Below are 25569 nucleotides of genomic sequence, written 5' to 3' on the forward strand. Positions count from 1 at the left end.
ACTATGGCTCTATAAGATGATGATAACACAATATATGCGCATATAGGGCAATATTATCGCATAATTATTGAATTTTAAAAAGTGGATATTTCTCGAAAAAATCCCTGTACTATAGTACAGGGAAATTTTCGAAAAATACCCAAATTTCGACCCTTTTATTTTTCAACATAACTGGTTACTATGGCTCTATAAGATGACGATAACACAATATGTATATGCGAATATAGGGCAATATTATCGCATAATTATTGAATTTTAAAAAGTGGATATTTCTCGAAAAAATCCCTGTACTATATATAGTACAGGGAAATTTTCGAAAAATGCCCAAATTGCCAATTTTTTATTATTTTCGACATAACTGCTTACTATATTAGTTATCACTGACCAATACTAATAATACAAAATGATAACACAAGCTATAACAATAAAAACAATTAATTTTTAACCATTTTATTTTTTTTTTCATAGCCTTCTTTCTTTTTTTTTTAAACATTTAAATTGATAAATATATAACAGTGGTTTTCATTGTGTTTACTAAATGAATACAACTACGTCTAGAAAATCTATAGCACTTAAGTATGCAAGAAAAAAAATAGCACAGGAGAAAAAAAGATGATGAATTCATATAAATTTCATCTAATGAGTATTAAATATTAATTAGGTTAATATAACATGTTATATTATATTTAATAATTCAGTGTTCCTGCCACTTAATTAGACAAATTTTTACTTACAAAATTCTTCAACTAAACACATGCTGTTTCATTATAACAAAAATACTGTATCAAAATGTATACAAAATTAACAAAAACAAAATCAAAAGATTAATGTTGGACCCTTTGTTTATATATAAAATATCCTACCTGTACTTGATTAATAACAATGAAATATGTATTTAAATTTAAATATTTCAACAAAAATTACCCGATTTTTAAAAGTTTACTCCATACAAAACTGTAAGAAATCATGTTTATTTACTTGTTAAATATATAAAAAACTAATCATATGAAAATTAATTTTAGTTCATACAGTATTATATCTGAATTTCACAGATAGCATACTAATCTTAAATAAACAAAGCAAGACTGATGGTACCTTTCAAGTTTAAGTACAAGTCAGTAATGTATAGTTTGTAAAAAAAACCAAACACATTTAACATTATTAAACAAATTGTTTTTGATTACATTCATCCTATTCTATACATAATTCAATCATTTTTATTTATATTACCAAGCTAAATACAAAATGATTCTATAAATGAAAGAATTTGTACAATAGGAGTTAACTAACCCCTTTCGGACTTTACAAAAAAGTTCAGAATGCCGGATTTTATCTAAATCCATACCCGAGTTAAATTACCTAAATTATGCCGTCAGTTTATTTGCCTGTTCTCTACGAAACTTTTAACAGTATTGAACATTATGCCCAAATATATACATGAGGGAATCAAATTTATTTTAATTCCGTCATGATATAAATAAGAAAACCACACACTATGCTGAGTAACTACTACTGTACACTGGTCTATACAAACATATTTTCTTAAATGTATAAAGCTCTGTCTACACTATCAAACTTTATGTGATCATATATGGACACGATGATGTCATCACTACCATATTTGGGCACATCAGACTTTTTTGTCAAACTAGTTTAATACTGTAGACAGAGCTTTAAGACGCATCGATTGTTAATAAATAAAATAGACAATTTACTGTAAAAATCTGTATGTACTCCAGTACCACAGTGTTAATAAACACATTGTATTGTGTATATTAACACCATTTCATTACTCAACTTCAAACTTGTTTGTTTTTTTTTGCACGAGTCAATGATAAACTTCAAAATTGTATGAACTATTTATTTTAAACAACACTTCTAAAGCTCTGTCTACACTATCAAATTAGTTAGCAGTGATATAAATATAGTAGTGATATGACATCACCATGTCCATATATGGGTACAGCACATTTTGTTGCCACATAAAGTTTGATAGTGTAGACAGAGCTATATTTACAGTATACACATTTAAAACACACTGAAGATCCAGTACAAATTTTAAATACATTAATACATAACAATCTGGCTTTTCTATCACAAATTCTAACAAATTAATACACTTTTGATGTAAAAAACTTACAAAATACACTATATGGGCATAACATATGGTAGGGGCGGCAAACAAAGAGCAGCATACAGTACTGTATATAACAATATAAAACCACACTATGCTGTATACCAGTACAAATATACAGCACCATACAGTTTGCAATACTTTAAAATATTACTGAAAGCGGGGGAAATATCAAAAGAGGTAATTCAACCCTGAGTTGATAATAAATGCATTTTATTTCAAGGAAATTTTTTTTCTTAATATATGAAAAAAATTCACATTAAAGTGTGAGGAGTATAAGAGAATACAATTTTATGTACACTTATTGGCGTTAAACTCACTGTTAGGGATTTTGAAAGTGACTTTGAAAGTGACTAGTATTGGAGACAAATTTAAATTAAGAGACCTTATTTATAATAATAAGGTTAAACAGATAATCCAATCACTACCAACAATATTAGCTGTTCACAATAATGCCATCAATCAAGGTCAAATGGAAATGTTGCTGGCAAAATTTCACTATGAACATGGCATATAAAAAAAATGTAGTATGTAAAATGGTACAAAAAAACTTAGTTATTAATAATATGCAGGTTGATAATGTAATCTTTTGCATTTTCATTTTATATGCAGCAGTTATATATTATTATATAACACCTAAATAAATTCCTGTCATTTGATTGGACGAATGTGGGTCACATGGCGTGCAATAGTACGCACTATTCAACGATCGTTAAATAGTACTTTTTGAAACATTTTTGTGTACGAAAAAAAACGTCTAGATGTTATATAAAACAAATAATGAATGTTTTGTATTCGTGTATTTTTTGTGTGGTGATTTTTTTTAAATGTAAATTTCAAGCCATTTTCATGAGTAAAAAAATAAAATAAATTAGTTCCAACAACTTGAAAAGAATATGCAGATTCTGAGTAAAAAGGTCAAATTAAAAAGTCAAATGCAAGCAAAACTTTAATGAGCTTTCAGTATGCAGTGTTTGAATAAATATTTATTCAATAAATTTATTAAACCCAGGCATTTTTAAACTAGACTCAAATATATTATAACAATGGATGAACTCCCTATTCCAATATTGCACAACTATACTGATTATAATAACCTTATCTCTTCAATAATACCTTTCATAAATCATAATTAAAATACAATTATTTTACAAATATTTGTTTGTGACTTTTTTTACATAGAACAATGTTTTTTTTTCTTTATAAAAAGTGGGGTGTTTTCATATTAAGTAAAAATACCAAATGAACAAAAAAAAAGAAGAAATCACAAATAATGCAATGTACAGTAAGACTGTTATTATTGTACATGCTATTTACATGTAGAAGCTCCTACTATTAACTAACAAAATTAGCAATGCTTAGACTGTCTGTGATTTATGTATAATATACTATACTTGTTGTACAATCATAGATTTCTGTTCCGCCATGTCTGTCAGTCGCGTCACCTCTAATTGCCAATTCGGTATCTTCTTTGCCGTCATGTGACGACGTGCATGCTTCGTCAGGTGGTCGCTACGCATGAATCGACGGGAACAGATCGGGCATTCAAATTTCTTCTCACCGGTGTGAGTTCGTCTGTGCCGAGATAATTCGTCTGATCTGGCAAATCGTTTATCACAGGCTTCCCATGTACATTCAAATGGCTTCTCACCTGCAAGAAAATAATGATTACACTTGATGATGTCATATCACTACCAGATTTCGTCATATCACTAACATATTTGGTCATATCACTAACATATTTGGTCATATCACTACCATATTTGTGCACATCATACTTTGTTTTGTCAAACTAGTTTCATAGTGTGGACAGAGCTAAATACATCTTCCTTCAATCAAAGGAGGAGGACTATGGGGGCCGCTAATGAATAAATCGTTACATGTATGAGAATAATAGTGAAAAAGTATAAAGATACATTTTTTTTAAATGAAGAAGAATGATAATTAAAATGCATAAATAAATTGAACACATAAACCTACCTGTATGTGTCCTGATATGCGCCTTGAGATGTGAGCTTTTGAAATATGTTTTCCCGCATCCGTCATAACTGCAAATATGATTTCTGCGACGCAACGTCTCCGCTCCCGTTGACGGTGAGATAGGTCTTGTTGTTGTCGGGTTGTTGACTGAAGGGGCGGGCGCCAAAGGACACATTTTAGGTGGACCCGAGTCCGATTTTGGGTTGTTCATAACAAACACAACGTTTGAAGGCAAAATAAAGTTCCCAGGCAAGAGAATAGCTTTCATTGTGGGTAGTATTGCCCGGTTCACTGTTGTCCCATCATTAGTGGTAACGTTAACGGTGTGCATCGTGCTTGTTCTGGCCGCGGTACGGCAACCCACTGTGGTAGATGCAACAGTAGTAACAGGTGCTCTGTTTTCACTATTGTGTCCATTATTTTCTGAAGAGACAGTCTTTTCTGTTGAATGATGCGCTGGAACTGCTGTTATCACTGGTACATGATTGTTGAGAGGTAAAGTAGAACTACCAACATTACTTGAAACAGGTTTGTCAACTACCTTGCTAGATATTGGACTGTTTGGAGGTGATGCAACAGATGCTACACTGAGTGGTTGTGGGCATGACGGCACATGTGTGACCAGCGCACTCTGAGACACTGAACTGGACATAAGGCTTGGAGTGGCTTTTACGAGATTGCAGTCGTTGTTGATAAAAGTTGACATGACGTTTGTTGATGTGAAGACGGCCTTATTGCTGGGCAGATTTCGAAATGACAGCGATGAGAAACTCGGCAAATTTGACTTTGGTGGTGGCGTCAATGGCGGTGTTTCTAGACCCTGATTAAAAACAATTATTTGGTTATAAAGCTATTTTTTACTTACGTAATAGTAAAACATACAAATTCATCATTATATATCTTATCATTTATAAATGTGCCAACCATTATTCTATAATTTGTAAACTAAAATAAGAAATTCTTCTTGGAGGATTTATTTTTACACTTGTCAAATAAACTTCATTTTTATACAATCACATGACCATCATTTTTCTTTTCTTTTACTGTGTAAAATCTTGGACACATGCCTACTGTACATATCATTTTCATTAAACAATAAATGCTTTCAACATGAAAAAAAGAGACTGTTAATCTAGTTTACCTGTGACGTTGATGTTTTCTGCCTGTTTTGCTGACAATCTTGGCAAGAATCTTCTGACGGCAAACTCTCTGGAGAGGCTGGATAATTCATCGAATAATCCGGTTTCTGTTGTTTTTCCATTTTGTTGAAAGACAAAAGTGTCTCTACAGCTGACCGTTCTATCTTTGACCGTTTAGCGGGAGATTCTGCCTTGCTGCACTCTTCCAAATTAATACTACCGCAGCAATCACTATCCTGTTTACAAAATTAAATGAGAAAAACATTTATAGTCTAACTAAAAATATATAATACTATATTGAAACTTTTAAAGTACTATTTTTAATGGTACTGTAGAATAGAATTACCATCATAGCATTAAATTCAAGCACTGTATAATTTAATAACTGTTCATGAAGCCTCGTCACTATTTTATAAACAATTCTCTTTCTCTTTTTAAATGTAGTGAATTAAAAAAAATTACCTCAGATTTATTAATAGAATTGGAATTACCACTTTTTTTTACAATAGTAGTATTTATATAATCTTGTATTGTAAATATTTTCTAAAAATAGTTACCTATAGTTACCTATATACATAAAATATGTACTGATATGAATTTCTCTAATAATTGTTCAAATTTACAACAAATTACAATATAACTTTGTCACAGTCACACAGTATTAATATAATTTATTTATATTGAATCATGGATAAGCCATATGTACTATAGAAATTATTGCATTACTGTGTACTTTGTATGCTTATGATCACACCTTCACTGAATGGTTACAGACAAGCTTCCGATTTGTCAATTGTTCAACCAATCAGAACACAGGATTACTCACACCTTCAGCAGAATGCTTGTTATTATTGTCAACAAAGGGCATGCCTCTCTCTCATCCTTGTCATTATTCATAAGGTCGCAATGAGGTCAATGGCATTGAATTGTTGTTAAGAGCATGAATTGACTGCATGATATTATCAAATATAATGATGATGACATCATTCTTTCTAATATTGATTATGCAATAACTAGGCTAGGCAGTAAAATTTCTTATAAATTAATATCGAATATTTGGTTAAGAAGATCTTTGTTAAAAATAATAACATTTTGTTAATTTTATATTAACGTTTAAGATCTGTTAAAAATTAAATTTATGCTTTAGGTTTAGTTTTACACCTCTTATTTTTGTTGCACTTTAAAATTTATTTATACTAGTGTGGCATGGACAGTACTGTACATGATGGCACCACCAAAGCAAAAGCTACGCGGCGGAAAATAGATAACTTGAATAAAAGCCATAAGGTTTAGAGCAAATAGCATGCACATGCCCGTGGTGGGAAGGATTTGGGAGAAAACATCAAGATGATGCCTACATGATCTTTTGTTTGTACATACAAGGGATGAAGGAGGCATGATTACAACTGATAAGCTGTCAGAGTTAGCCAAGGACCGTTGTGGCTGGAGAAAGCTTGTAGTCGCCTGCTCCGCAGCCGACTGATGATGATGACAACACATCATGACATTTGCTCCTAGACCCTTCCTATCAAGCATTGTGCAATGACATTTCTTGAGATATCAAGCTATTTGCGATATCTTATTACACATTTTTTAAGTAAATGAAAGATAATTAAATTATAATTACTTACTAAAATTAATATTTTGTTTAATAATTGTTTACAAAATAAAATATTTGAACTTAAAAGAAGATACTAGGCCCAATAAAATGTAGTTTACTCCCCCCACCAACCAGGTGGATGAATTATGTTCTTACCTGCCTGGCCTAGGCTAGTACTACTAGTACTAGGCCTAGGTAGGTAGGCCTACTAGGCCTCTAGCTAGGCTAGGCTAGTTAGGCCTAGTATTAGCCTGGCCCTAGCCTAGGCCTAGGCTAGTAGTAGTAGTGGGAGTAGGCCTAGTAGGCTAGCCTTTAGTACTACTAGGTCTAGGCCCAGCTAGGCTAATATGACCAGGCAGGGGCCTAGCCTACTAGACTAGACTACTTACTAGCCTAGGCTAGACTACTTACTAGCCTAGTAGGCTAGCCTACTTACTAGCCTAGTAGGCTAGCCTACCTGTCCTAGGCCTAGCCCTAGAGGGTAGGCTAGGCCTAGCCTAACCTAGCTAGAATGCAATTAACTTACATCAATAAACAGTCTTCCTGAGGGTGAAGCTGGAGGTGAAAAATAGGTACAAACTGGTGAAGCCATTGTATGGCTCTGGAAACAACATAAAACGTTACTTGATATACACACTGGCCAGATCCTGCTACTTCTAAGTTCTATTATTACGACGTGCAGCAAACATATGATTACTTGTTTCGGAAACGATAACCATCACGTTGGGCGTGAAAATGTCTCTGCCATTTCAAAACAAAAACATAAGCAGATGTAGGCGGGTCAAGGGGTCTAACCAATCGGAGTAACCCATTATGGGGGCTTGCCCAATCAGCGACAAGCAGGCATTGAGATCATGCCTAGCATGCATGTTGCTGGGATGAATTGTGCATGATCTGGTAGTAAAGTGTCGTACTTAAAAAGCCACACACTGGCGTTTGATGTTTGCGCGCCACTCTTGTATGGATCAAAGTTTACGTCAGTTAAATCCCATGACTTCCCATTAACAAAAATTACCTTCCTTTTTGTGTTTAGGCTTAGATCCATTGCCTTGTGGAAATATCAATCACTTTATTTTGTCCTCAACAGGAAACTATTTTTAGTATATTTTATAGTATACAAATATTATTATTATATATACATTACAATATTTAACACTATATATAAAACACTTTACTTTAAAATATGAAAGTCACAAATTAGTAACTATAATTTAGATTTAGGTTCATGTTAAAAATATTAGCCCTGCGCATCATACCTCCTTTTTTTTCAATAAAAACTGAAATTGATAAAGTACGGTATATAGTTGTTTTATATTTTTGTATTATACGAAAAGAAGCCCATATTTTTTTAGTACTATTAAGTGGGCTTTTTTGTGAGATTGGATACTTTTCGAGACTACTTTTGCAAACTAAATGACTGCTGTAAATTTTGTGAACTGCTAGCTACTAGAATAATAGAATTTTTGGGACATTACCTGCCATTTATGCATTTGAGAAGCCCATATTATCTTGAAAAGAAGTGGGCTTCATTTCGAGATTAATTTTGTCGACTAAAAGAGGGGAGATTTTTTTCGAAAACAAGCCCAGGGGACTTTCTTTTCCAGGTTTTACTAACGTCTTTGTTTTACATTGTTTGTTGTTAAATGAATTGAAAAATACATCACTCCTTTGGCTTCAGTATCCAGGGTGATCCATGATTTTGGATTTTTGGGGACAGGGGTAGGCAGTATATAGTGAGATATTTCCCTCTCATATACCAAGTATTGTATCGTTTTATGTACAAGAAGTGCTTTAAAAATGACTGCATGAAGCCGTTTAAGCTGTACAGTACAACTTTATTTAACATACATTAAGCCAACATATTTTCATTAACATTCAGCGAACGGTACACCGTGATTGGTCACTTTGGTGTCCCTGTATGCAACACATGATACAGTTTTGCTGGTTTATTGGCAAATATCACTAATTATTGAGAAAAACATTTTATAATAATGATCGACGATGATAGTAAACATACTCTACAGTAATAACATTATTTACTAGTTGTGCTATCAACAATGCATTGGTAACGTGCACTTTAAGAAATTCTTCAACAATTCAACTAGAGTCCAGTGCTTTTAAAAGAGGCTAATAGTAAAACAATTATTCATTTGGTTCTTGGGCAGTGACTCAAAATTTCAGCAAATGTTTAAATCAAATGCAATACGGTTTACATTAATGTTTTCATTTTAGGGCCGTACCAACAAACAAAGTGGTGCGTTGCAGGTGAGATCTAGGAACCTGGTACCCCCTGTAATATATAATTTTATCGTACTGTACTATATACTGTATAATTAAAAATGTATTCGATTTGTAATGTTAGATTTCTCAGTGGTAAAGAGTAATGTGTATATAAAGTATAGGTGGACCTCTTTGATGTGTGGCTACAGCCCTGCAATGCTTAAAATAGACATTGTTTTCATATCCATCACGGTTTTAAGTTTGATGCAATTTTATTCACTCGGAGTAATAGTAATTGACAATGACATGCTAATTTATAATCGGAATTCAATCCAACTTGCTGTATAGTGCTAAAATAATAAAAGACAAAACTAAACAACCGCCTATATAATTGTTACTATACCTTAAATACTTTTGAACTACCTAATATGTATTATACATTAATTGTATCAGCTGCAGTATAACATATATATGCAGACCCAGGTATAAGTTAATAATCATACACAGTATAGACTAGTGTTAAAGTGGTTTTAATTTTTGTAAAATATATTAAAGATCCCAAATACATAGATTAACTATACTATATACCACAGTATAATACCAAGTCTGTTCAAATTCATTAATGTTTTTAACATTTCGGAAGTTTAAAGTGTTTGGTAAAATCACTGCAACGATTGAAAAAAGAAATAATACTATCAAATAAGATTTCAAAAATATTAACTATTCCAAGGATGAATTTGTAAATTCGTCGGTGGAATGCTACATCATAAATACCTAGCTCTTGGATTCGAATAAACTCAAAACCACACTCATATATAATTATACTTTGTACAAGAAAAAAAACCCCAAAAATTAAGAATAGACTATGTTATTGTTGATAATCAGCTATTAGGCCCTAATATGATTAGTAGGCGATTGGCATAAAAGGCGTTCATCCTCAAAAGCAAAGCTGATGCCGCCTTCGTCGCCGTCCGCTGTGAGGCGTTTGTGGTACTTGATGGCTTGTTTCTTGGCAAATTCCTTGTTTTCTTGTTGTAACATCTCCTGCATTGATGATCTGTTGTAGAAAACAATGCCACAATTAACTTCGTTTGTAATTTTTATTGCTCTCCAAAACAAAGCAGACAAAAAAAATCAATGTGGTTCCCAATAGAGTCCCACACAACCAAGTTCCACCCATGACAAGACATTGTATGTAAAGTGTGGACAAAAAATAAAAAGGGCACTATTAAAAACTATTGTAAACAATGGGTATTTCAGGCAATTTCTGTGTTACATACCAATGTGCATAATTGGGATATTTTGGTAAACCAAAACAATTTTGAGAAATTGCATCTTTAGCGGTCAATCGAAATATCAATTATTGGTAAGTCTGAATATATTGCCATGTTGTTTTCATGAGAACCAAGAAGTTGTGCTAGTATGCCGGTATTTGGGCAATAGTGTTAACATAAATTACACATTCTCAATACCAGACATATTTGGCCAGCCTAAAGGTGTCCGGTATTAGGGGAGTTGACCAATGTTTCTGGGTTATTTAAGCATTTTGAAACATCTTATGGTAGTGATGTGCCAAAATACGGTAGTGATATGACATCATGTCATATATGGGCACATAACATTTGTTTTGTCACATAAAGTTTGATAGTGTAGACAGAGCTTTATAGCTATATACAGAAAAAGTGTACACATAATTTGTAGGCCTGCTTTAGTTCACTTCCCTGTGGTAACGTATGGGTCGTGAGTGGAATCAGGCCAGGTTACTCTTCCCTCTTGTATTGCAGACTGGTAAACATATCTACCAGCCTGCCTTTGTGGAGAGGGTGAAAGAATAAATGGTGCATGAACTTTGACATGTCGCTTACCTCAACTTATTTGGGAGCACATAATACAACACAGGTCGCTTGAAACCATTGAACTCCGACCCTGCACACACAGTGTAAGCTCCCATATCTAAAATAAATAAATAACAAAACATGACGCTCAATCATAACTGTATATTGTGGGTGCAAAGATCTTGTATATATATATAAACAGTGTTACATAATTTGCATTTTTGTAGGCCTGCTTTAGTTCACTTCCCTGTGGTAACGTATGGGTCGTGAGTGGAATCAGGCCAGGTTACTCTTCCCTCTTGTATTGCAGACCGGTAAACATATCTACCAGCCTGCCTTTGTGGAGAGGGTGAAAGTAAAATGTACTGTAAATATTCTTACCTTTGAATATAATCCATTCGCCAACCTGAAGCTCAGCCATGGTTGTGTGTTCGATGATTCTGTCCAGGCCATCACAAGACGGACCCCAGATGCTAGTGAAGTATTCCAGCTCATCAGTATGATCCTAAAATAAATTATGAAATAATCCTAAACTCAAGAAAAATGACCCGAGTGCAGTCAAGAACTGTGGTAAAAAGTCTTAAACACTACCTAAATATCAATCCAATATAACATTATTAAGGAATATCAAATACATTAAAAGATGGTTAAAGCTCTGTCTACGCTATCAAAAAATGTAATGTGCCCATATGGACATGATGTCATATCACTACCATATTTGGGCATACAACTCCCATATTTGGGTACATCATCAATTTTCATTTAAGAATTGGGTCACCCCACTGAAACGGTTGCATGAACTTTCCAGTCTGCCATTAAGTTTCAGATAGACACTCCAAACCACTCGGCGAATGCTTATTGCATAAATATTTACACTCCAACTATAAATGTATTATCATTAGTAAGCAATTGAATTAATAAAACAATATGGTTGTGTATTTTTTTTTATATATTGCAACTTAATCTATCCAATCCTAACAGATTGGCTAAATTTCTATCTTGCCATTTTATAGTGCCACGTTATATTTTGTGGTTCTATTGCAAAAATCATGTTCAGAATTTGGCGAGGGGCTGGTGACTGGGGCATTCAAAAACCAATTTGTAATGTGTTCCATCTACAATCTGTTCTACATCTAAAATGAAACGCATTAGCCCATTCTTCTTAGTTTAAATGTATGTGTATTGTTTCTGGGGTCTTTCTCGAGACCAGAAACTTGTTTTCTTCTATGTTTACATTTATGTACACACCTATAATTATATGTGACCCGATCTGGCAAAACCCTCTCTTTGTCGGCAATTCAAAATTCACGTAATCAGTCAAAATACGTCCAAATCGACTACCCTGGCAGATTACATGTTTTTGCATTTTCGAAATATTTCACTATCTAAGAATACGTCTACCTGATTTAAACTCCCGAAATTTAACTAAAATTATGAAAAAAGAGAGTTTTAAAAACATGTATTTTCCTCAAGCCTAACAATTTATTCACGATCTACGCTAAAATTTTGCGTAAATTCAGTTGAAAGTTGCCGAGTTTTACGACATTTTGATCGCCAGTTCGCTGCACAATGTTGAAAGGTCACACATCAAAATAAAGCTCATCCATTTGACATTCCAAATATGGAAGTTTTAGGGCGGAGTTTAAAGAAGGAACCAATGAAAACTTTGATTTACTATGACATCATTTCAGAAAATTCGGTTCTTCGAAGTTTCTGGAACAGCGAACTGCGTGTGTTGCTATGGCGCATCATCGCAATAACAAACGTTATTGGTCAACGCGCTAGATGTTATACGCTCTACGCGCGGAAATAAAAAGTTGTTTACATTTTTGTGAGGTTATTTTTATTGTACACACAGCATGTCGTAAATTGGAATAAAAACGATTTTAATATTCAAAGTAAAGTGTTCTGCAATAGCTGTAGTGTGTATTTGTTTATTCCATAGTAAAATAGACAAGTCAAAAACAATTCACGTCATAAATTCAATTGTATTTTCTATATTTTTTTGGGCTAGTAGGCCTAATTTTATTATGTTGTAGGCCTACTACTACTGGGCCTAGCTTTATATTATTGTCAATAGTTTTATTTATACATTTTATATATCCAATCGGCTCTTAATCATTTATTTAATTTATTGTCCATTCCTTTCATATTAAATGTTTTTTTAAATCATTGGATTCAAGCCCAAACATCACAGCGAATCTTCCACGTTATAAAAAAAAACAAATGTAATCGTCAATACAGTGTAATGTTAGCTTGCAATTAGCTGTGACTCTGCAAGGCGCCTAACTTGTCTAGACTAACGCTAGCCCCCGTGTCGATGCACCGCTGCCATACACGGCCTGATGAACACCCATCATCAGTAGGTCTTAATACAGGCGATGACGGCGAAAATCTGAATAGGCGCGCCTAGGCCTAGGCCTGCTTGGTTTTTTGCCGTTGATATCGTAAACACTTCCGAAACCAGTTAACATTAGCTTGGTAGTTATAATGCTGCTTTTCAATAGTGCAAAATAGTTAATTCGAGTGACTAAATAGGTTAAAACGGCGTCTGAAATCAGTCAAATTGACCATAGTGTCCACGCTGCTGCTATATCGCACACACTTCCTGGTATGACGTCATTGTGCCTTAGACCAAAATAGCGCGTTGCTACGGAGTGAGTTTTCAGCGCGTATCAAAAAGAATTTCATTGCAAACTTCAAACGCGATTTTCTCGTAAACTAATTGAATGATTTGTAAGTTTTTAAAATATAATAACTTTTTAAATATTTACTCAATTTTTATGAAATAAACACCATTGCAAAGCTTATGATTCAAATAATCCAAATATATAAAAAAATACAAAATGAATATTTCCGACAAAAGTAGGGTTTTGCCAGATCGGGTCACATATTATACTGTATAATGCTATTGTGGAATAAATAAATGTTTTTTGAACTTGAACTTGAACTGCTTTAAAAACTCGTAAATATTCATTTCTTTCTACACTTACAGTTAAAGTGATTGGTTCAACAACTGCGTGATCGTAGAGTAGACAGTTGAAAGATCCGTATACCCCGTCGTTCACATAGTACATGTAAGCAGGTTCCTCGCATTTGTTTGGCGCAACAGTGTTGGAAACAAGGTCTGGAAAAGAGCAATAACACAATGATTATTATTTATTCGACATGTACATATGAGAGGGTTCATTCGATGTTCATTTCAAGGTGGTAACCCTGTTCACAAGCTTGACTAACATTATCATAAAAATCTGGAATCATACAAGATTCAAACCCAAGTGTCTGGGATCAGTAGGAGAGTTCTAAGCAAGATATAATTTGGCTTTGTTTGGCTCAGCTAGATATTGAGTACATTTGTGACTTTATCATCAATCATATCAGATAGGGCAAGTCAAATATCTCATCATTGCACAAACTAGGGTATAGTAACATGCAGGCATAACTAAAGTTTTAGATCTGGATTTATATATGTATTATTCATTATCTAATGTACTTAAGCTCTGTCTGCACTATCAAACTGGATGTGACAATATATGGACATGATGATGTCATCAGGACCACACTTTTTTTGTCAAACTAGTTTGTTAGTGTATATATAGCTTTAGATTCTGCTAAGAATGGGATAAATTAAAATTATTTTGTGTGGGATTTCGACTCTTTAATTGTTGCATAATCTTAATGAGCCTAGTCTTAAATAGTCAAAAAAAAAAAAAAAATGACTGATTATCTAAAATGTCATACCTTTTGATTCAGGCACTTCAAATGTTTTGATGTCACGGGAAACAATACGCTTAGCAGTGACGTTCACAGCGAGAGTGAAGGCAGATGCCACAAAGTAACGACCAGGCTCAGCGATCACACGGACGCCACAGTCGTTAGGGAAATACTCGCCCAAGGCACAGTTGATTACGTCTGCAAACTGAATTAAATTATTCCATTATAGTTTTCATTTTCAAAACTTTTTATTTATATGGGGATAATTTAGAATTATTCAGAATAATAAGAAACAGAGCTATTGCCTCCTAAACACAACAAAAACTTGCACTATTTAAGCTGGCCACATTTTAATACATGTTTCACCATACACCTATTTTATAATGTATTTTTTAGACCAATTTATGTTGACGATCACAGATAATATTTATAGTCGGCATGCATTGTGTATCATTCCTTTAAATAAAAAACCTGCTGTACCTCTTCAAAAGCTATCGGAGCACTTGCTTGACCTGGAAATCCGCCGCCAATGTCTAGCAAATCCATGTGATAACCCATGTAATCAGCGATATCAAATATTTCACGAGCTGATGCAATTGCTTTTGTGTAAGCACTAGAATCGCGACAGCCACTGCCAACGTGAAAGCTGAAATAAAAACGGGAAATTAATACAATGGTTTATCTACACAGACAAAATGAAACGAAAATTGGAAATGAAACAATCGGACCTATCCTGTATTATCGCTGGCCTAATTTTGAATACACAACATTTTGCTTCATGGTGCCACAGCTGATATTCCCATAAGCAGCAAACATCACATAATGTCTTAACTAAAATTGTCATCAATTTCAAGGCTAAAATAGAACCGTAACACCAATCATTTTAACAGCTTACTAATTATCTAGTTTGTTTGGCTCAGATAAATTATGAGTACATTTGTGACTTTATCTTCAATTAAATCAGATAGGGCAAGTCAAATATATCATCACAGCTCAAACGCCAAAGAAAGAATTTTTAAATGTTTAAAATAAATGCTGAATTTAAATATAATATTCAAATTAGAATTGTTAATTTTATATATACAATTATAATAAATAATTTTATTTTTCAGTCAAATAAATATTTTTATATAACTGAATATGGAAAAAAACAAAAATATTTTACCTAACGCCAATAACATTGAGATCAAGCTGCATGGCAACCTGTAGTAGATAGCGAGCATGCTTAGGGTGGCAGCCATATTTTAGGCCTAGCTGGCATTGAGCTGTAGTGTCGTCAGTTAAAATGCGAAGCACTAATCTGCAAGATAAAACACACATGTCAGCATTATTAATGCATGTCAACTTTGTTGAATCAATAATTTATGCTTATAATATTTCTTGGCTCAGCTAGATATTTGAGTACATTTGTGACTTTATCATCAACAAAATACAGATAGGGCAAGTCAAATATCTCATCACAGCTCAAACACTATCAAAATAATTTGTAATACTTTGTCTGGCTATTAAACTCTGTATGCACTATCAAACTAGTTTAACAGTGTCATGTGCCCAAATATAGTAGTGATATGACATCATGTCCATATATGGGCACATCACGTTTTTTTTGTTACATGAAGTTTGATCGTGTAGACAGAGCTTTATTCAAGTCTAGTGGTCTAGTGAAAAAAAAATTGGCAAGGACAATGTCATTCATAAAGTTACGTACTTTGCAGCTGGATACACCCTTTTTATCTTGTGCAGCTCGTCTTCATTGTCAAAGGTCATCATTGAAACGTTGGTGTCACAAGCGTACTTTAGATGAGATTTCTGCTTGCAAGGGTTTGCAAAGATGATACGCGATGGAGACACACTCAACTCCAGCATAGTTTTAATTTCATTCTAAAAATAAAATTATTTTTGTTAAATGACGATAAATATTTTGTAGTGAAAAAAATGTTTCATAAAAGCATCATCACAAGTGAACGACGTAAATTATCATTCAAGCGACAAAACTAGAATTGGACAATCTGCTGCGACGATTAGGAGAATTGAGATCTTGCAGTCAAGAACTTTTTAAACAATTTGTCTAGAGTTAACAAAGTTCTAAAGAAAGTTCAGTTTCAGAGATGACTTATCTTATGTATATCTAAAGTTTAATGGTATTGTTTGTGGCTCAGAAAAGATTTGAGGTTAGACTTTATCATCATAGAATAACAGTTAGGGCAAGTCAAATCTATCATCAACGCTACTGTAAGCACAATCACGGTTTGATCATTTTTTATGACTAAAACCATTGGCTCCTAATCACGCAGGCAAATTATCTATGCAATATTTATGGCGCTGTGACTATTACCTTGCTGGCACAGTCAAATCCAGTTCCAAGTGCTGCCAGTGTGGCCAGAACCGCAGGATCTGGGTTACATTTCACAGCTAAAAAAAAAACACACATAAATATAACACTATAATAAAAATTTTATGAAGCCAGAACTCATTATATGGCGATAATCTACATTTACGTCAGAAGCTACTATTCGTGTCATTGACATTTTTTTTATCAAAATCAAACAAATAATAAATTAATACAATGGAATACATAATAAGCATGATTGCCTTAAACATGTAATGTATATATATGATTAGTTAGTAAGCAATAACCCAATCAATTTAATTTTTATATAGATGAAAAGAAAACCAATATAGCTATTTACCATAATGTGGCTCTACCCGAGGAAGTAGTCTCCTCCAGCGGGTAAATTTTTTAATGACATCACCCATGTCACAGATGAAAAATGGATCGTCTTGGTCCTAAAAACATAAAAATACAAAAGTAGATTTAATGTAAAAATTGCAAACATTTTGTTTTTTTTTAAACTAATATATAACTAACTATAAATAAATTCACAAAATACTGATGTCTAATGTCCTTTTAAACTACAGACAAAAAAGTGTAATGAGCTCAAATATGGTAGTGATATACTCAAATATGGTAGTGATATGCTCAAATATGCTAGTGATATGCTCAAATATGGTAGTGATATGCTCAAATATGGTAGTGATATGCTCAAATATGGTAGTGATATGCTCAAATATGGTAGTGATATGCTCAAATATGGTAGTGATATGCTCAAATATGGTAGTGATATGCTCAAATATGGTAGTGATATGCTCAAATATGGTAGCAATATGACATGATTGTGTTCATATATCGGCATATCACATATTGTTATAATACGATGACAAAATTAGAATATTTTTCATTTTTTATTTTAAAGACATAATAAATTTATTTATTATAATAATTAATTAAGGAAAGTTGTTTAATAAACCAAAATTTAAGGAAAAAAAATGTCGACCAGAACTTGTCTGGAAGGATGTTTTTTTATTACTATTTTTAAAAAAGAAATAATTATTTTTACAGCATCAAAACTACAAAATGATTTTAAATTAATTAACCCTTTTTTCTGACATTATATCTTTACTTGTTATATAATACATATAATTTACCTCTCTGTCATCATGGTTGTGAACCATTTCACTGACTATTTGGCGAATAGTTTTACGACTATCATGAGTCTTGATTGAAAATGATGCAGTGGTCAAATCCATTATTACACTAAATTCACAATAAATGCACAAAGTGGCTAAACACAGTTACAGATAATAGGGCCTACTAGCTAATACGCAAAAGCCTGCAAAACAAACAAAAATAACAATAAATTATTAGCATTTGCCATCTAGAACACTAGACTTACAGAATTACATTTTTATATAATGTATATATTTATGATCTTATAAAAAAACTGGCGACATGGTAAACATCAATTTATTTGCGAGACATAAAGTTGAACATCATGATATGATCAATAGTTGACCATCATAATATGGTCAGTAGTTGACCATCATGATTTGGTCAGTAGTTGACCACCATGATTTGGTCAGTAGATGACAGTCATGATATGGTCTGTAGTTGTTGACCATCATGATATAGTCTGCAGTTGACCTATAAGAGCGTGAAATGGTACTCTGCTATTTCATTTGCAAGTTCAAAATTTCATGTCTTCATATGGAAATCTACCTCCTAGCAGGCATTATTAATCTTTGCAGGTGGGCCATATATATTATTTTTAATTATCATACAACCAAGTGCTAGGTGTTCAAATGCAATAACTCCTTAGTGAGAATATACAGACTTAAATAAAATCTGAAAACAAATAAATACATAAAATGTCTCGCTTATCAAAAAATACAGAATATAAAAACACGACATTTAATAATTAGGCACAACTTTGTATGCCGTTAAAAAAAAAACAACAAAGAAATTGACATTCTATCAGACGAAAAAAATCATATTAAGCATCACCAATTTATTTTAAAAATAATTTGAAGGTTGATGTTTAAGTATTTATATGCTTTGGTCTTTGTAGCACAATTATGATTAATTTTTTTTGCACTATATTAATACTAATTGCTATACTTACACTGCAAAGTGAAAAATCTGATCCTTTAGCAAATATCAGCTAGGGTCCCACTCTGGTTCAAAGTTGATGTCCACAACCCCAGTTGCTCCTTCTGGTTCTACAGCCCAGTAGATGTTACAATGCCCGCCCTAGAATCAAACAGTTTTTTTTCCATTAAAATAATGCCACAACCCTAATCAAAGAGATCTTGGTTAAAATGGAGAAAAAATAAAAAAGAAATTATTTCTGCATTAAAACACCAGGCCTCGAATTTTACCGCGGCCAGTGCCGTCGGTGCCCTCCCAGTTGGCCTCAATGCCCTCGAAAATAAATAGCACCCACGGCCACTACTGGCCTGCCCTTTTTTTTGCGTTGGCCGCGAGTGCCCTTTCCGAGTTTTACCACAATAAAAACCACTGAATTAGATAGAAAATAATGTCAAGAAGATTTGTTTACACGACTCGGACGAGACGCAAAACTATCGCCTGTCTTCGTTGCAAGGGGATTTCCCTAAACGCATTTATTAATACACACAAACAGTAAACAAAACATCGAACATTGCAATAGGGTAACCAAAACAATATCATCCCGGCCGCCGTGCGTGGTAAATCATGGTATAGATAGTACATTAAAATACAGGGGTGTAAACTTTTAATAATCAAGCTAAAAACGTTCCTCGATCGGAGGTTACTGAAAGTATTAAAGTCGCACAATAATCGAGCTAGCCGCCTTCGATAAAAAAAATTACATGCACTCCTAGCTAGCCTAGCCTATCCTCTCCCGCCGCCGATCCGGTCGAACACACGCAATTCAATGCATTGGGAAAACAATTCTATTTGACGCACACGCACCCTCTGATAAGAAATTTCACACACTACTAGACTACTCACAACGTCGTGTGTGAGAGTACGCGCGAAGGATCGGATCGTTGGAAAAACAATTCCTTTTGACGTACACGCACCCTCTGAGAAGAAAATACCATGTGCGTTCCTGCATGGTGTAGTCCATTATACGTGTAAAATTAGGGGTGTTTACCTTTAGCACCAAAGTTAAACCTGCACCTCAACCCGAAGATCGTTGGAAGTATATCATATTTATATTTTATCGCACCCACCTCAATCCAGCAGACAGATCATCGAAAAATCTTGTTTAACAACGTCGTACACTAAATTACCAAACGCGTTTTTACCGAATTCAAGGAAATGGTATAGTCCAGAATACACGTGCCGAAGGCTAAACAGAGAGAGAGAAAGGGGTCGGTGTCCGTCCGTGTTTTGAATTCTTATACATATGGGTTATACAGTACTAACAAAAAAGCTTCAGAAATCGAAACTCGGAAAATAACTATAATTTATATTCTACTACATAATGTCATTGGCTTGATTTTTACCGTGGTTAACACTCTGTGTATGAATAGTTGTAGGTAAGGCCTACAAACATATTGTTTTTGTATCATGTTTTCTCCGTCGGCTGTTAGCTAAGTAAGGCTGAGTAGCTTGCTGTTATAAGGGTTTTTATACCTGTTCCGGGCCTTACTTGGTTGGCTTCACATGCCTTTTTATCGCATTATTTGAAACTAAACGAAACATTCAACACAGGACTGTAAACTATAAACGCTGAACATCGTACCTATTTATTATTTATATGGATCGTAAATACACGTAATATTTATATGAAATACAAAAAGATGTATTGTAGACAGTCCTACTACTACTCCGCGATCTGATGAATAGGGGGAAATCTCCAAAACATTTTGCGGTTAGAATTTTTTTTTTTTTTTGGAAAAAAATTCCACCGGAAACAAGCTATTTTTAAATTTTGGCCTAGTTATTAAAATATTTTTTGATTTTGGCCTTGGTGCCCCTTTGATTTAAAACAAATGGCCTTGGTGCCCCTAAAATCAATGAAAACCGGAGGCCAAATGGCCTTGCCCCTAAAATCCCCAAATTCGAGGCCTGAAACACACTATTTTGTATCAAGTACTGTACTCAACTAAAATTAAAGTATCAAGTTTTATTTATTTAAAAAAAAATCATTTGCTAATTTATTCATGGTATAGTTGCAGGTAAATGTAAGTGATCTTAAGTACATACAAGTGGCCATTAGGACTGCTAATATTTATTACCCAAGTACTAAGGGCAGAAACAAAAAGTTAATACATACAATACAAGAAAAAAAATGGAAGGAAAAGGGCTTTTAAAAAAAAATTCTGAAAGACAATGTTTTAACGTTAAAAAAAACAAGCTGTTTAATAATATGTAAAGACACAGCCTGCAGGACCTCGGCATTTCCGAATGCCGAGGTAAATGCCGAGGTCCTGCTAGCTTACCACGGCATTGATTTGCCGAGGCTCTTTTTATTGATTTAGGCCTTGGGAGTAAAATCAAGGCTACCACATACACAGCAAATAAATAGTTTTATGCCTATTACAGTTTTTACAAATTTACCTTCCTTACAAGTGAATTAAATATATCTTAACATTTGTACGTTGGAGTTATTATTAGGCCTACACTGGTTTTATTTTACACACAAGATAGGGCCGGAGAGAGAGGCGAGGCCAGCGACCGCTCCGGCGTTTACAACAACGACGAACCACGCTCAGCTCTATCGTTGTGTGATGCGAGTTTAGTGAGGCATGACAAATCACATGACTTATTGTTACTTGGTAGATTCCGGTTTTTCTGCTGTGATCATTTTATTTCTTAAGAAGTCATACTACAATTCTTGATTACTTTTATCAATTTTTATATGAAAATGTAGCGTTTAAAGTTGTAATATGAATTAACAGTCAATAAATATTTAAAACATTATAGTTGTATTGTCAGTTTATTTCTTATTATTATGGTGTCCTGCTGAGAGAATGGAAGAGTCCAACTTGTATTGGTGATTGAAAACATTCTTGGTTTTGTATTTTTGTACACCAATTATAGGATTAATAAAATCCCAAACAGTACCTACATGTACCAACCTTGTGTTCATTTGACAATGATTAAAAATATAAAAAGAAGTAAATATCAACGTTGTTCGTCTCTTTTTACACTCCGTTTCACAGTCGTGTGAAATACATGGTTGTCATGGTTCTATTATTATTACAGCAGCCGCGTAATCGTCATTGGATGATGATCAGCAGATCCTTTTGTGATTGGCCACAAGGGTTCTTTTGTTTGTGTGGTTATTATTAGAGAGCAAGCCGCGCCGCAAATGCGCTGTACATTTATCAACACAGCTATTTTTAGGTACAATACAGTTAATGTGTGTGATTGAATACTAAAAATAGCTTTGGGGGCTGAAAAAAAAAAATGCAGACGTGTTCAAGCCGAGGTGGGTTTCGTTTACGTCGGCATTTTTTGGCCGAGGTCATTTCGTCCCAATTTCGAGGGCTGAAGACAATAAAAAAAAAATAAAAATATATCTTCTATAATTTTAAACATCATTTTATTTCTAGGCATAGCAAACAAATTTCATATACAGTACAGGACAGAATTATTGCAAAAATCCCAACGCATTCAACACGTTGTCGTTGCATTGAACGGCTTTCAACGTTTAGTTGTTTATTCAACTAAAGTCATTATCAGCATGTCAAGTAAACAATGAGTTATTTCAACAGTTAACACCGTACTGTAGGCCTTCCGGGGGAAAACATGATCTCACGTCGTAAAATCTAACAACGTGGAAATTACGGACATCAACACACGAGGCCGCCACCCCGGTTTCCTCAAGAAAAACATGTGTGTTATGACGTATTTAACGATCGTTAATGACGAAGTAATTAATTTTATTTAGGCCTACATTTTTTAGCAAGAGATAAAGTTAAAATATTGTTTCTCTATTTTGGTTTTTATTTTATAATAGTCCCATTGCTTGTTGTAATGTAATTTGAAAGAACTAAAAAATTTGACGTGTCCGACACCATTACAACATTACATTTTTAAGTACAACAAGCGTTTTGAATACGTTAACAATAGAGCGTGTTGAACCTGTCGACCGTTCATTGACGACGTTATACAATTGAATTCCATAGCGTTGAACGAGTTGAAAACATTGCGCGTTTTGAAAAGCATCACACTGTAACTGTTTAAAATGTTGGCTGTTCGCTCGCATATTCTCGCAACTCCCATCCCAATACAGTTTTAGGAGGAGGCCAATATAATTATATTAAGAAACAATAGTATGTTAAAGAGAAAACGCCTAAACCTCGCCTATAATAATATATTGTCTTGCATCACAATAAAGTGGTTCTTTATTCTGAATTGTTTGGTTATTCAAATATTTGTGGGTTACACCTAGGCGTGAATAATATGGTATGGCACACGTTTTGATTTTAAAGAAAACGCCTAACATTGCCTATTGTCATCAGATTGGTCATTCCTATTTCTTGGTTATTATATTTAACACTTTTCTCTGCATGGGTTACGTTAGGCATCACAATAATTAATTTATAATATAATACATAACGATATATTTATGAATAATAAAACTAAACGATTTTTTCCCTTTTAATTACGTGTTATTTCATAATGAATGAACTTTTCACCTTTCGATCAGTTCGTCCCTCACGTCACGAAAAGCATGCGTGAAAAAGACGACCATGCTGGATCGTTATGTTGGTGATGTATTGTTGCCTTCCACGGCGGCGGGTGTAGGCTACGTTGTTTTTATAAATAATCGAGAAAAATGTATTATAGTACTGCAAAGTTTTTAGTTTGGAAATAATTAATTACGATGTGACCTAGCCTCTAAGATTCACCGCCGCCTTAACTTTGGTATTTAATAGTAATACTACAGTTAATATAGGCACACAGTGCGATGGCAGACGCGGCTCATTATACACACAGGGCCTACTCGTTAGTAGTAGGCCTAGTGTAATATATTAAGCTAGGTTTCCGCGGAAAAATACACATTATGTTTGTTTTCTTCATTATTTGTAATACTGTATTTTATACTATTACTACTACAAATACACACTCGCAATCTGTAATTACCATACGAATCGATACGATTGTTCGTTATTTCAACGCAACACATTGTGTTGGTTGAATAACAGTTCAACGAACTCAACACTTTCAACGCCAACGGACAACGCAGTTTCAACGCGTTGAATGCGTTCAAAATCTGCAATAATTCTGTCCGGTACTGTACTTATAGCCTATTTAATTGTATTAGCCTAGGCCTATACTGTTTTAACATTATGATGAAATTCATGAATCTAGGCCTATATTTATAAATTATATTTTCAATCATACATTCCTTTTCCCGATTCTCGACTCAATTACGTGCAAGATTTTGAAATGCTAGAAACAAAATGTGAATTAAAAAAAATTGTAGGCTAGCCTAAAACTAATAGGACTTAAAAAAGCCTTGGTTTTACATTAATGTATGATCACGAGGAATCGAACTTGGCAGAGGAACTAACAATACTGTATGTACATCAAGTATTGCACAAAAACAGTACACACACCACATGTGCCATATTGACAATGTCACATGCCGGGTTGCTTGCGTAGCCATCTCCTTCTATCAGCTAGGTTAGTCAGACGGTAATCCAGTCAGTCATGTGTAGGCCTACAAAAGTATTCATGTTTTATTGAAAAAAAGTAATATTTTACATACCTGGGCTGAAATTTCAGCAGACGATAACCGAATTAAGCTTTTAGGCGGAATTTTGGCGGTTTTATTCTACGAAAGACCGACAAAAATCAAGAAACTTCATGAGGAAAACTACTACAACACGATTCAATGGCGGGGAGAACGTTAAAAAGAATTTCATTCACGAGGAGGCGGCGTTTACTCTTAATTCGTGTGTGGGATTACTACACCGCGCATGCGCACACTATATACTTCTTCTGAACACGACACGACGATCGCATCACAGAAATTTACTACGCACGGCAACAAATTAGTACATACTACGGGGCGCAATTGAGCAGAATTAATTGTTGTATACACATTACGCTACAGTTTATTTTAGGTCAATTTATTTTAAATTTGTGTTTCTAAACTTTAAACATAAATTAGGCCTAAAAAAAATACAATCATTACCGATGACTATGTGCTTGTCCTTTCCGCGTTTGTGATCAAGCCCGTAGCCAGGATTTTTACAGGGGGGTTCTTTTTTCCCAAAAAGGCCCCTCTTATGGGAATTACCTCCGGTGTAACCAGCTTGATTTAATATCAAACGATCAAAACACCAATGATATTGGTCACCAGCCACAAGAGCACCCCCTCTCTCCTAAGAGTTTCCTGCCCCAGGACCTTGGCCTCATCATGGTTGGGGCTGAGGTAAGAAAAATTTGAAAAGATAGAGCGCTAACAGGGGTCGCAGACTCGCAGGACTATTTTAATAGCAGGGTTGCTAACTTCCATTTTTTATGAAGATTGTGCATTTTGTGACAAAAGCACCAAATTTGGCACAAACCTTCTTTAGGGTATATCTAACCATCCTAGAAGGGGTGCCCGAAAATCGGAACAATTTAACGACGTCATTTGGACCACGCCCTTTTTTTAGTAT

The 25569-nt window shown here is 34.1% G+C and overlaps 2 protein-coding genes across 3 annotated transcripts; both read right to left on the minus strand.

Annotated features, from left to right (window-relative positions):
* Window positions 1-473: 473 nt before the first annotated feature.
* On the minus strand, window positions 474-7743 carry LOC140062733 (uncharacterized). Of its 2 annotated transcripts, none has more exons than XM_072109057.1 (4): window positions 7380-7743; window positions 5256-5489; window positions 4115-4934; window positions 474-3785 (listed from the first exon to the last, which is right to left on the minus strand). In XM_072109057.1, the coding sequence occupies exons 1-4, from the start codon at window positions 7443-7445 to the stop codon at window positions 3523-3525; spliced, it is 1383 nt and encodes a 460-aa protein (XP_071965158.1). In that variant the 5' UTR covers window positions 7446-7743; the 3' UTR covers window positions 474-3522. The 2 variants fall into 2 exon arrangements, with proteins under 2 accessions (XP_071965158.1, XP_071965159.1); XM_072109058.1 differs by lacking the exon at window positions 7380-7743 and adding an exon at window positions 5600-5649.
* A 926-nt stretch (window positions 7744-8669) lies between these two features.
* Window positions 8670-24823, minus strand: LOC140062165 (ornithine decarboxylase-like). The gene is made up of 13 exons (XM_072108246.1): window positions 24672-24823; window positions 19083-19210; window positions 18109-18293; window positions 17313-17409; window positions 16958-17034; window positions 16331-16503; window positions 15788-15922; window positions 15103-15268; window positions 14650-14827; window positions 13902-14035; window positions 11290-11413; window positions 10939-11026; window positions 8670-10130 (listed from the first exon to the last, which is right to left on the minus strand). The coding sequence occupies exons 3-13, from the start codon at window positions 18208-18210 to the stop codon at window positions 9962-9964; spliced, it is 1443 nt and encodes a 480-aa protein (XP_071964347.1). The 5' UTR covers window positions 18211-18293; window positions 19083-19210; window positions 24672-24823; the 3' UTR covers window positions 8670-9961.
* Window positions 24824-25569: the final 746 nt, after the last annotated feature.

This window comes from Antedon mediterranea, chromosome 11 (assembly GCF_964355755.1).
Source record: "Antedon mediterranea chromosome 11, ecAntMedi1.1, whole genome shotgun sequence".
Classification (NCBI taxonomy): Eukaryota; Metazoa; Echinodermata; class Crinoidea; order Comatulida; family Antedonidae; genus Antedon; species Antedon mediterranea.

Excerpts from the sequence above, each read along its gene's own strand:
- LOC140062733 (XM_072109057.1), bottom strand. The coding sequence starts at position 7,445 with ATGGCTTCACCAGTTTGTACCTATTTTTCACCTCCAGCTTCACCCTCA. Across the intron at positions 5,490-7,379 it reads CAGGAAGACTGTTTATTGAT|GATAGTGATTGCTGCGGTAG; the intron begins GTAAGTTAATTG and ends TTTTGTAAACAG. Across the intron at positions 4,935-5,255 it reads AGAAAACATCAACGTCACAG|GGTCTAGAAACACCGCCATT; the intron begins GTAAACTAGATT and ends GTTTTTAATCAG.
- LOC140062165 (XM_072108246.1), bottom strand. The coding sequence starts at position 18,210 with ATGGATTTGACCACTGCATCATTTTCAATCAAGACTCATGATAGTCGT. Across the intron at positions 17,035-17,312 it reads TCGGGTAGAGCCACATTATG|CTGTGAAATGTAACCCAGAT; the intron begins GTAAATAGCTAT and ends TTTTTTTTTTAG. Across the intron at positions 11,414-13,901 it reads TTGAACCAATCACTTTAACT|GATCATACTGATGAGCTGGA; the intron begins GTAAGTGTAGAA and ends AATTTATTTTAG.